The following is a 14,101-nucleotide window of genomic DNA, read 5'->3' on the forward strand; positions in this document are numbered from 1 at the left end:
AGACAGAGACATACAGAGACTTAGACACACAGACACATTGAGACTCACAGATACACAGAGACACACTGAAAGAGACAGAGACACACCAAGACACTCGGAGACACTAAGAGACACACATAGACACTCTGAAAGAGACAGAGACACACCAAGACACGAAGAAACACACTGAGTGAGACACAAGACACACAGACACACCAAGCCACTCAGAGACATGCAGAGACACTCAGAGACACACATAGACACAGTGAGAGAGACAGAGACATAACGAGACATAGACACAGACTCACAGAAACACAGAGACACACTGAAAGAGACAGAAACACACCAAGACACTCAGAGACACTCAGACACACACCGAGACACCATGAGACACACATGGACACAGTGAGAGAGACAGAGACATACCGAGACATAGACACACAGAGACACATTGGGACATGCAGAGACACACAGAGAAACACAGAGACTCACTGAAAGAAACAAGGACACACAAAGACACCCAGACACATGCAGAGACAAACACATACATTGGGAGAGACAGAGACACTCCAAGACACTCAGAGACACGCAGACACACACCGAGACACATTGAGACACACATAGACACACTCAGAGACAGATATAAACCTAGACACTCAGAGACACACTGAAACACACAGAGACATTCAGAGACACACCAAGACACTCAATAAACAGACATGGACACAGTGAGAGAGACAGAGACACACCAAGACACTCGGAGACAAGCAGACACACACCGAGACACCATGAGACACACACGGACACAGCGAGAGAGACAGTGACATACCGAGACATAGACACACAGAGACACATTGGGACATGCAGAGACACACACAGAAACACAGAGACTAACTGAAAGAAACAAGGACACACAAAGACACCCAGAGACATGCAGAGACAAACACATACACATTGAGAGAGACAGATACACTCCAAGACACTCAGAGACAAGCAGACACACACCGAAACACATTGAGACACACATAGACACACTCAGAGACAGATATAAACCTAGACACTCAGAGACACACTGAAACACACAGAGACACTCAGAGACACACCAAGACACTGAATAAACAGACACAGACACAGTGAGAGAGACAGAGACACACCAAGACACTCGGAGACACACATAGACACAGTGAGAGAGACAGAGACACACCAAGACATTCAGAAAAACGTTAAGATACTAAAAGACACAGACACAGAGACACACTGAGACACACTTTGAGAGTCAGATACACACCAAGACACTCAGAGACAGAAGACATGGAGATGGACGGATGGACAGCAGCACACAAACAAGATCCTGAGGTCAAACTTCTACACGTTGCCATATGGTTTACCGGGTTTCAGACTGAACTTTTGAGGAACACAAGCTATAATTAGGCTTTGACCTTATTTTGGTCAGAAAACGGTGAAACGGTGAAACGTGTCATACTAAATCAGGATGTGTGTTAAATAACAAAAACAATGGAAAACATAGGATTGTTATATTATTAAATAAATAATAAAATGTATATTAATATTAGTATATATCTAAATAAATAAATAAATAAATAAATCTATATTATCATTTGTATATCTATAAATAAATAAGTAAATAAATGTATTACCAATAATCAGTCAGTCAGTCTGTCTGCCTTTTTTAATGTTATTATATCTTAAAAAAATAAAAATAAACGACTAACTAAACAATAAATAAATAAAGATTAGGATTATCAGTAGTTTACCTATAAATATAGAACTAAATATCTAACTAAATAGATAAACTTACAACTGAAATACATAAATAAATATTAACATATCTATAAATAGATACATTTATCACTTTATATGAAAACAAATACATAAATAAAGTTTATTAGTAGTAGTATGTATTCAAAAAATTACAGTATATTGATTGATCTTAGTATGAAATAAACAAATATGTGTTTATTAATTTTAGTCATATATATAATAAAACTAATAAACATGTATTTATTTATTTATTTCATAATATAATAAAATAATGTTTATTAATGCATAAATGTGTACAAATAAATACATATTTTTATTATTATACCACTTGCAATGATATGATTACAATGATATGATTAAACTTGCATAATTAAAATAGTGTTCCAGGTTTATAACCAATCAAGCTCCAGCAGCAGCATTCGTGTCACATCCTGTTTTCTGTGATGGTTAACATTATGGCAGAAGCTTGGAGCGTGAGGTTTCGTCAGGTGAACGCAGAGCGCTCAGGTTTGATGTGATGTGTGTGATGGTGATGTTGGGTCATGTGTGTCTGCTTGTGTTTGTCTGTCTGCTGTGTTCAGTGATTCAGGTGTGATCCTGTCGACTCGGAGCCCAGCGGCGACGCTCTGACATTACAGCGCTGCGAAAACCAACCGCACGAACACACAGCAAACACTAAACCACACATCACATCCCTTAAAGATAACACACACACAAACACACACAGATCAGTCAGTAAGAGGAGTTGCAAATTTAATTTTAATAATATCACAATAAATACATAAATAAACAAATAAGCACACATAAATACTAGCATTATTGGTCTATAAATCAGACAATAATTCAACCAATCAATCCATCCATCTACCTATAAATAAATGCATGAACATTAATATAAATAAATAAATATCAGTATATTTATTAATATTTACTAAATGGTGTATTATTTGTACTACTGTTATAAATAGTATAAAAAAATAAACATATATTACTATACCTATAAATAGTTTAATAAATGTATATTAGTATTATATCAGTCAATCAATCATTAACTTTTTGAATTAGTGTCTATAAACAAACAAACAAACAAACAAACGTGGATTAATATTTGTATGTGTATACATAAATGTATATTAGCTTGTTATACCTAAAATTAAATTAAATTAAATTAAATTAAATTATTTTTTTATAAAATAAAATTAAATAAAAAAACTAAATATTTTAATCTTATAATTATAATATATAAACAAACAAATACATGTATAATAATATAAGTATATTTACAAATAAACTAATAGATAAATAAATATGAGTATTATGGATTTTAATAAATAAATAAAATACAATTCCTTGTTAAATTCCTAAAAATAACACCAGGCACAAATGAGTCAGTAGTTGTCATACAGCAGGAGCGCAGAACTATGAAAAGAAAATGCAAATGTACAGTATAATATAAGTCTGCGTCACTCATACATCTGTATTTATAAAGAAAGCAGAACACTTCCTATTAATGACACCAAATATAGAAGCGGTTCTGAGGTGGAAATGATGATTAAAAAAAGAGAGAAAGTTCTGATCTATTACCAAGCTTTACAGTGTGTCTGTGATAAGGGGAAACCTGGATGATCTGTGCCGGGAGGGAAAATGACACGAGATACGAGAGAAAGGACAGCGAAAGATCGAGTGTGAGAGGACAGGTGCGGCGCAAGATAAAACAACAGCTGACCGAGAAGATAAAAGATGGACAGAATGAGGTAGAACAGGTGTAGTGAAAGATTAAAGAGACGAAAATGAAACTCCTTGGTCACAGGTGTGCGACTACAAGCCGAGCCGGACGCAACGGCCCAGATTCATTTCTAACAGAGAGAAGATCCCAGTCTCTTACGGGTCACTGTCTGTGAGGACCTGAGAAAAGCACTTAGAAAATAAAGATCTGCAAGGAATGGAAATCACACGCACTTTCACTCAGAATGCCTTTAAGTCTAATTGATCCAGCGATTAATAAATGCCTCGCTGTTAAAGAGTTCAGCATGTTTTCAGCAGTCAGACTAACCACAAACAGGACCAGGGTTATTAGAGTTAAATAAACTGGAAAACATAAATAATAACAATAATAAATCAGCTATAGCTTTAAAAGCAACATTTCTCATTTATAGTAGTTTAACCTGTAGCATATCATTAAATTCTACAATTAAAACTAGAATTTAAATGAAAATACAAATGATGAAAATTATATTAATAAAATAAAAAATAATGAAATATTATAATATGTAATAAAAATTCACTATATATATATATATATATATATATATATATATATATATATATATATATATATATATATATATATATATATAAATAAATTGTAAAAAACAACAAAATGACAAACTAAAATTTAAACAAAAAAAACTGAAAATACAAAATTAAGAACTATATAAAATATTACATATTTAGAATAATTTAAAACAAATATTTTCAAATGAAATAGAAATATTATAATTGAAAATGGATATACTATATAAAATATGAAACATTTAAATAAATATGTAAATATTAAAAATATATATTTACAAATAGTTATAAATATAAACAAATGTAATTAAAAATTTAATAATAATATATAGAGAGAGACAGACAGAGAGAGATGATAGATAAACACACACATGCACAAATACTGTACATATATATGTCTGTGTATTTCAATCAGATTCTTTCATAATAACTAATGAGTTCATGTGCATCTGTTGATCTCTCACACACACACACGCACGCACCCATACATACACATAGACACACTGAACCGCAGGCTGTGTTTCAGTGGGTTTAACCTCAAGCCTTTTACTCAGTCTGTTCAATATGTTCTCATGTACATATGAAACACAAATAAATCTGTCCATGCCATCCGATGAGGACACGACATGCCTGTTTTTGAAATGAAATCATCTCTGGAGAAAACAGCCGCTGCGAGTGGGCGTTCATTTCTGCCATTCCCATTCGTCTGAGAACTTCTTATCAGTCTCTCTGCGCTCGACCTCATCTGACCTCAGCTGCCCTCTAAAACACCTCACAGCACTTAACACATGACCAGAGTTTAGGAAACCCAATATGTTTAGGAAACATAAACAATGCACTCAATGCAGTAAAACTGGCGATCACTCACATCAAACATTCATGAGCGCATGAACATTAAAACAGAATATAGATCCAGTCTCACTAAACAACACTTTCCATTTTACAGATTCTCTGACCGACCAGAGCAAGACTGCATTTGATTGTTTTACACAAATGCTAATTATGAAAACAAACATAACTACAACAAAGCAAACTATACTGTACTCTTGAGTCCAACCATATCATGTTTGCTTCCAACTAAATGTCGCAAACTAAACCAATTCAAAAAACTAAACACAGAACTTTAGAAACGTCCAGTGAAGAACTAATTAACATTTAATAAACACATTTATAAGCCAGACATTCAAATATGAATCCAATAGTATGCAGAATTAGGATTATAGTCTCCCAAACAGGGTGATAACTAAAACTATTATAAACATTTTTGTTTATGATTTTGTTTGTCAGTGTATATGTATATGTATATGAATAAGAATATGTATAAGTATATGTTTATGTATATGTATATGTATATGTATATGTATATGTATATGTATATGTATAAGTATATGTATATGTATATGTATATGTATATGTATATGTATAAGTGTAAGTATATGTATATGTATAAGTATAAGTATATGTATATGTATAAGTATATGTATATGCATACGTATATGTATAAGTATATGTATATGTATATGCATAAGTATATGTATAAGTATATGTATAAGTATATGTATATGTATATGTATATGCATAAGTATATGTATAAGTATATGTATATGTATATGTATATGTATATGTATAAGTATATGTATATGTATATGTATATGTATATGTATAAGTATATGTATATGTATATGTATAAGTATAAGTATATGTATATGTATATGTATATGCATATGTATAAGTATAAGTATAAGTATATGTATATGTATAAGTATATGTATATGCATACGTATATGTATAAGTATATGTATATGTATATGCATAAGTATATGTATAAGTATATGTATATGTATATGTATATGTATATGTATATGTATATGTATATGTATAAGTATATGTATAAGTATAAGTATAAGTATATGTATATGTATATGTATAAGTATATGTATATGCATAAGTATATGTATAAGTATATGTATATGTATATGTATATGCATACGTATATGTATAAGTATATGTATATGTACATGTATTATTATATGTATATGTATATGTATAAGTGTGTTTATATGTATATGTATGTGTATAAATATATACAATGCCCATACTGTATGTTTATATGTATAAGTATATGTATATGTATAAGTGTGTTTATATGTATATGTATATGTATGTGTATAACTATATGTATAAGTATGTTTATATGTATATGTATATGTATATGTATATGTATATGTATAAGTATGTTTATATGTATAAGTATGTTTATATGTATATGTATATGTATATGTATATGTATAAGTATGTTTATATGTATAAGTATATGTATATGTATAAGTGTGTTTATATGTATATGTATATGTATATGTATATGTATATGTATAAGTATGTTTATATGTATATTTATATGTATAAGTATGTTTATATGTATAAGTATGTTTATATGTATATGTATATGTATATGTATATGTATTAGGACCGTCAACGAATATTCTAAATTCGAATATGTATTCGAATAGTAAAAAAAAAAAAAGAATTTCGAAGGTGAAAATTAATAATTGAATAAAAAAAACATTTGGAAAACAATGCCCGCGGTAGTAGAGGCATGGTTGTCTGCTTTGCGAGTGGGCGTGCTAGCGCTCCTGAGGATTCAGGGACAGGTCACAGGAGTCGCACTGTCTGGCACAGCATCACTGCTGAAAGCTGACACGTCTTTATGGAAGATGCCAGCAAGTGAAAAGCCCAACTCGACCGCAGCAGAGAAAGTGAGGTAAAATTGTTGACCCGCGAAATAAAGTTGTATGCAAGCTATTTAAGATACAGTTAGCATACCATTCGACCAATAGCAACATGAGGTCACATCTCAAAAATGTGCACTCAAATGAGCATGGCATAATGTGTGGAACTCCAGCTAAACAGTGCGTCTTGACACTTAACGTTACTTTGCATCGCCCGCCACAAGCTCTTTGTCAGAGAATGTGAGGGTGAGAGAGCTTGAGGTCTGCAGTCTTGGCCATTTTAATTTATTTCCTTGTTTTTGTGTAGGTAATACGTTGTCATATATGTTTAAACTTAAATAGACTACCATTACAATTAGTTATGTCTCTTTTTATTATTTTGTCCTGTTATTGACGTAACGCGCGTCATTGACAACATGCGCAACCAGATGTTCGAATATTCGTGTTTTTTTTAGAGGGAATATTCGAACGTAATTTTTGAGCAATTTTGACAGCCCTAATATGTATATGTATATGTATATGTATTAGGGATGTCAAATTTCGATTATTTCCATGATCGATCGTCGTTTAAATTAACGATCAATTAATCGATTAATCGTTAACCATAATACTGCAAAATGCGTCTATTGCAGGCACGCAGTCAGCGGTATGACAGGATGTGCAAAAGCCACACACACACACAAAACGCTTTCTCACTTGAGTTAAAGAGGTTTTAGTCTGAATAAAATGCTAGTAGCAGGATTATAAAATGAATAGATGCGATTATGATCATTTGATAAAATGAAGAGAGCGCGCCATACTTTTGAGGTCATTTTACTTTGTTGACAGTTTCCAATCCCGCACGGAGAACGCTGAACGCACATCTTTAAATGGTTTTGTGGTGCTCGTTGTTGTATTTTAAAGCACAATTGCAATGTTTTCAACTGACATTATTGTATAAAATTATCCGAAATGTGGAGCGCGTGTGACTGCGCTGCACATTAAGTGAACTACATCGGCGCTGCTGCACCAAAACACAGTTGCTCACATTAATTTGATCCTGCTGGATTCTGTCCTAGAAAATGTCAGATTTTTAAAAATCCGGCATACAGCGCATTAGATCGTGACAGTGCATGCGTGCACACGAGGATGAGCGAGCGCGGCTTTGGCTAGATTTATTTGGAGGTTATTGCTCATGTCTCATTCGGCACAAATCGAAATGTTTCCATATTCGCAATGTATTTGAATGTTAAACTATTATTTATAATGTAAACTAGGCTTGTACTTAACACGCATTCGCATATAGACGGAAAAGATGATCCTCTTCATATGAGCAAAAACATCCTTGTCATAACAGCAGAGTGGACCGGTATACTACGGTCTATTTAAACTGAATGCTCCAGGAATGTGTCGGTCACAGCGCCTATTAATCGCTGTTTTGAATCCAGCAATTATTTATTTAGAAATGATAAGATCTGATTATGACAAGTGTGGTATAAAAGCTTTGTTTATTAGAGGAATAATAGGTTAACTGGAAAATGTTAGATCGCGACCATGCTTTTGGACCCCATAGTCTTCATTTACGCGGCTTTGTTCTGGTTTGCCGGTTGGTCACGAATTTCCACAAATTCAGTATATTTAGGCATTGTTTCTTTTCCTAAATCTTCATAGTCTAACCCTCTAATTTCCCAGGTTTATTTTATTATCTTTCGCTTTTAATAACTGTTTTCGCATCTCTTACTGTGGTAAACATGGGAAGGGAAATTAAAGATTTCATGAATTAAGAATTCGTTCGATTTATTAATTTGTTCCCTTATTTCACTTAAATCATGGGTTATTTAGGGAACAAAATTAATGAAACATGGACAATTGCCACATTAATAATTCGTAGGAATGAATTAACAAGTTGTAGGAATGAATAGACTACCTGTCCTGTCACTGTGTCCCGCAGCCCTGCAAAGCGCACGATATAAAACAGTTATCTGATGAAATGATTAGTAACTACATTTCTATTGCATTTAATGTTGAAGAACTTTTATGTTGTTTCTATTTTAATGTACTTTAAAGTTTAAATCACATTAAAAGCTTAATTTGTACATTGTGAATGAATGATGATGCTTTTATATATCGTCACCGTCACTCACAGCCGCTCGCACGTGTTGAGTGCGCATGAGCCGCACGCAGCCCAACATTGAATCGGTTAACCGACCATCGATAGCCTTAATCGATTGCATCTCTTATCGACAATTAATCGATCATCGATTAATCGTTGACATCCCTAATATGTATATGTATATGTATATGTATATGTATATTAGAGCTGTAATCGGGCCTTATAAGCTAGACAGGACCCGAGCCCAACAAGTACACTTTGATTGACAGCTTTTTAAAAGCCCGAACCTGTTTACAGCCCAACATTATTCCAATGTGCGCACACACGTAGGCATAGCTCTTTTGCATTTTGTCAATAATGAGTCATTTATAAGTTTTAACATAATTTATTCATAACTAAGTAGACTAGACCACTTGGAAGTTGGAATAAAGAAATAAAATAAGTCCTCTGTAACATCTTAACATCTCAGCACTCTAAATAGTCCTAGGCTCATTTAGCCTATAAATAGACCAACGCACCAATAAAAATGAAAAAAAGTGTTATTTAACAAATTAAATTAAGATAAAATGTAAATTAAGATGGGTATTTGGCAATAATGAAATTAAGATAAAGGCTCCGCCGGATTTGCTTCGTCACTAGCAGCTGACATTTAATAAAAGAATAATGCCAACATTAGCGTATATCTGTCTACATTATTCATTTGAGACTCAATTAATATTTAGTTATCATTTAAAAAAACCTTTACTCACAGAGATTAGGCTAGGTCTACATGTTTTTGTGGAGGAAAATTATTGAATCTACTGTAGATGGCTTCAACACATTCCTGCACTCACTGATGGTGTGTCATTATTCACTCATTATTCTCATTATAAACATGGTCAAAACTTTTCCACACCTCTCAGACTTTGCTTTAGAGAGATGTCATGACAAACGTTTAGTGATCATTTGAACATGACTGAATCAATTAAATGTGCACATGTTCATTACATTAACTCTTAAAGCAAGTCTTAATGTTTATTGAACTTCACTAAACAAATGTGCTTGTGCCACGCAAACCAGCAAAAGATAAAGATGCAAACATGTAGAGCAAGTAGAAAATAGTGATATTATCCTTGCCAAGCTCTGATTTCTGACAGATGCATGGAGAGACAACAGCAGTGCGGTGTTTGATTTGCGCTCTTTTCACTCATTAAGTTTACATTGATTCACTTCACACTCGTAACTTTAGAGGTCTGTGTATAATATTGCGCTGATCCCCTGGCTTAACTGTTATCTTGCAAAATCCGGACTGTGCCAGCTTCAGCCGAGTATTCAGGCAGAATTATTCCTTTCCCGTTATTCATATTTGAAGCCATTATCCATGCCATTCGGAATAAGGAATTTGGCTTCAGGCACACCCCTATTTACATATTTTAATTTTACATGCAACACACAGATAAGGTCATAGACTACACGCAATATTGTAATCCTAAAATTCACGTCGTATGGTTAATGCATGCTGGAGTAGTCGATTGTTTCCGACAGCGCCAATGAAGTAGTTGATCACTTGACTACTCGACTAGTCTATGCAAGTATATGTATATATATTTATGTATATGTATATATGTATATGCATATGTATATGCATATGTATATGTATATGTATATGTGTATATGTATATATGTATATGTATATGTATATGTGTATATGTATATGTGCATGTATAAGTATAAGTATATGTATATGTATATGTATATGTATATGTATATGTATATGTGTATGTATATGTATATGTGCATGTATAAGTATAAGTATAAGTATAAGTATATGTATATGTGTATGTCTATATATTTCTCAGTTAACGGAATGTTTTCTAATGGCTTTAGATTGAGTTAACTCTAATAACCCTGGTGAGTTTTGTTTGACTCACTCGTTTGGTTTCCTCTTGTTCCTCCTCTGAGCCTTCGCTGGCCTCATCTTCCTCCTCCTCCTCCTCCTCCTCGTCATCATCTTCCTCGGGGAACTCCAGGTCGGACTCTCCGGGAGCGATGGGGACGCTGATGGTGAGGTTGGGGTTGGTCATGTAGCTGTCGTCCTCCGTGGCGCGCTCGATGACGGCCGTCCCGTTGCCCTCGGCCCAGTGCGTCTGCTGGCTCAGTCTCTTCAGCTTCAGCATGGCTTTGGCCTCCTTGGCCTTCTGCCGGCGACGCTTGAAGTTCCCGTTGAAGAAGTCGCAGAGCGCCTGCCGGAGCCACAGCATCCCACGCTGGATGCGAGCGATGGCGATCTGCAGGTTGTTCATTTCACCGTCGTCGTCCGGAGAAGAGAGGTTGTCTGCGCTGAAGGAGCTCAAGAGCAACGCCAAGAAGAGGTTCAAAACCTGAAGAGAGAAGATGCACCACATTCAGAAGAGTCAATCTGAAACAGACACAATCTCTCCGAATCCACTCCAACCAGCAGCTCTTTTCAGTTAGAATCTATACACTATAAACCAGCCATGTTCAAGCTTTTTGAAGATATTTCTGATTTATAACAAAGCTTCTGCTATAATAACTATTTTGCTGATTTTTCTAACTTTTTATTTACAGAATGTAGAGTTGTAAATATATTAAAATATTTAAAGAAATTATATTATAAATAATTACATTTCATAATTCCAATTACTGAATATTCTTCACGGTTTACATGTTTGACTACCAATGAATTTCTGTAATTGTTTATTTATTTATTTATTTATTCACAAATAGTAATTTCTACTAGCTAAAATATTTTGGAGGTTGAATATTTTTTTAATAAATGTTTTTGTTTTTATTATTTAATATAAAATATATTATGTAATATAAAATATTAAATATTAAAATAATAAAATAAAACAATTATAAATAATTAAATTCTGTAATTCTAATATCTGAATGTACTGTTTTTTTAAATCACTTTCAACTCACAAAAAACAATATGTAACCAACAAAAATGTTTGAGATTTAATAAGTTAATAAGTTAATAAGTTGAAATGTGAACTTTTATTAAAATTAAAATTAAAATTAAAAATTAAAATTAAAATTAAAATTAAAATTAAAATTAAAATTAAAATTAAAATTCCTTTCTATGTCCAGAAATCAAACTTTTAAAATGATCTTATACAATGGGAACCTTGTTCATAAGTATATATGAAACAAGAAATATAATTTTAGTTTACATCTTAATTTTTAACCAATGCTCGTAACCCAAAATACTTTCATCATCATCATCATGTGAAAAAAGCCACTTCAAGAACAGTTGCAATGCAATGAATGTTTACAGTAAGCAGAGTCGGTCATGCTCCACAAAACATAAAACTCTTCTATAAATGATCATTTGTGATGCTTTCATGAATCTGACAGCATTGTGTGAAGAATGATCAGCATCACATCTGTTGTGTGGCACAGAAGAGAGAGCGCGGTAGAGATGTCCTCTAACAAGTCCTTAAAGCACAGCACCATGACTTTATTCTTCTATTCTACTGCGACTCCTATAGCTGTTCAAAATAAACATCACATTTCATATCCGAGTCAGGACGGAGTTCTTGTGTAAAGGTCTCATGTCCCGTGACACAGGGCTGTTTTGTCACTGTGAGGCCTGTAAACAGCAGGTGAGATGTGTAACTGGTTTAAATGTCACATCCACCACCTACACGCTCCGAGAGGGCAGTGTGTGTGTGTGTGTGTGTGTGTGTGTGTTCGATTAGATGCACTCCGAGTGCCGTTGCTCTCATAATCAACTCCAGCGTCATGAGGAGCTGCAATTTCCTGCCAATAATTGTTCGGCTGCAGTGCATGAATGAAAGAAGCCAATCAACATGATTAAAAGTCTGACGCTTGGAATCCCCTTCCCCGAGGATCCCCAATTACACGTGTGAGCTGTCTCTCGAAACAACGCTAACAGCATGCTTCATTCACAGATTTCATAGAAATGTCATTTTTCTGAAGCAAAATAAACACTTTACAATATATCCAGATTATGCAACATCATGAAGACCCTTCGTAAATAGAAATGACAGAGACATAGCGTACATCTATCAGTGCAATGTAAGAAATAATGTAAAAGTCTAGTATTTAAATGCATTAAGTAAAATAAAAAAATATCTTCAATGCAATGTAAGAAATAATATTAAAATCCAGTATTTGAATGCATTAATATATTTTTTTTAACTATCTTCAATGCAATGTAAGAAATTAAAAAATCTAGTATTTTAATACATTTATTAAAAAAATATATATCGTCAGTGCAATGTAAGAAATAATGCAAAAGTCTAGTATTTAAATGCATTAAGTAAAATAAAAAATATCTTCAATGCAATGTAAGAAATAATATAAAAATTCAGTATTTTAATGCATTAATATTTTTTAAAACTATCTTTAATGCAATGTAAGAAATATAAAAATCTAGTATTTTAATACATTAATAAAACATAAAAAATATATATCTTCAATGCAATGTAAGAAATAATAAAAAAATCTGATGTTAGAATGATATACATTTTTTTTAAGTATCCTCAATGCGAATGTAAGAAATAATGTAAATGTCTAGTATGCGAATGCATGAAATAAAAAAATATCTCCAATGCAATCTAAGTCATACACTGAAGAAATAATGTAAATGATTAGTATTTGATTGCACAAAGTAAAAATAGCAATGTATACCATCAATGCAAAATAAGAAATAACACAAATGTCTAATATTTTAAATGCATGAAATAAAATGCATCCAGAGAGGATCTGTTCATTTGCATAAGCAAGAGGTTGAGCTACAGTAAACATTCACAGTCAACACTAAAACCCATGACTGATTAAACTAAATCACAATGTCATACCAACAAAAACAGCATCCCCATGTGAAAACTGTCTGATTCAGAGCATGCAGCTGCCCCATTGGCTGTCTGTGGGCCAAAACTGTTGCCATAGCAGCACACTGTTTCGGTCACCTGCATGAAGGCGAGTCAGCATGGCACTGTTCCTGAGATCGGCTTGGTGCAAACCTCGCTTCAGAGTCAGGAATATCAGAGCGACGGCAGCGCTGCACCACTCAAAGGTTAATTAGAGACTAAATTAGCATCAGCTCTTGTAAACATGACATATCGCTAAATTGCTGCTTGCAAAGAGTGCGTGGGGTTTCACTGATTTTGTGCATCGTGCTTCACACTGAAGTACTGCATTTAAGCTTGACAGTTCCAGTGATGTCTGCATTAGGAAACTCTACTATCAGATCACC

The 14,101-nt window shown here is 33.4% G+C and overlaps 1 protein-coding gene across 3 annotated transcripts in view; it reads right to left on the reverse strand.

Moving 5' to 3' along the window:
- Positions 1-14,101, reverse strand: part of LOC127946327 (sodium channel protein type 4 subunit alpha) — a 144,433-nt gene that overhangs the window by 34,836 nt on the left and 95,496 nt on the right. For all 3 annotated transcript variants that reach the window (XM_052542828.1, XM_052542827.1, XM_052542826.1), the window contains one exon: positions 10,785-11,234. In XM_052542828.1, coding sequence (XP_052398788.1) covers positions 10,785-11,234 — 450 coding nt within the window. The remainder of the gene's footprint in view (positions 1-10,784; positions 11,235-14,101) is intronic.

The sequence above is a fragment of the Carassius gibelio genome, chromosome A24 (assembly GCF_023724105.1).
Source record: "Carassius gibelio isolate Cgi1373 ecotype wild population from Czech Republic chromosome A24, carGib1.2-hapl.c, whole genome shotgun sequence".
NCBI lineage: Eukaryota > Metazoa > Chordata > Actinopteri > Cypriniformes > Cyprinidae > Carassius > Carassius gibelio.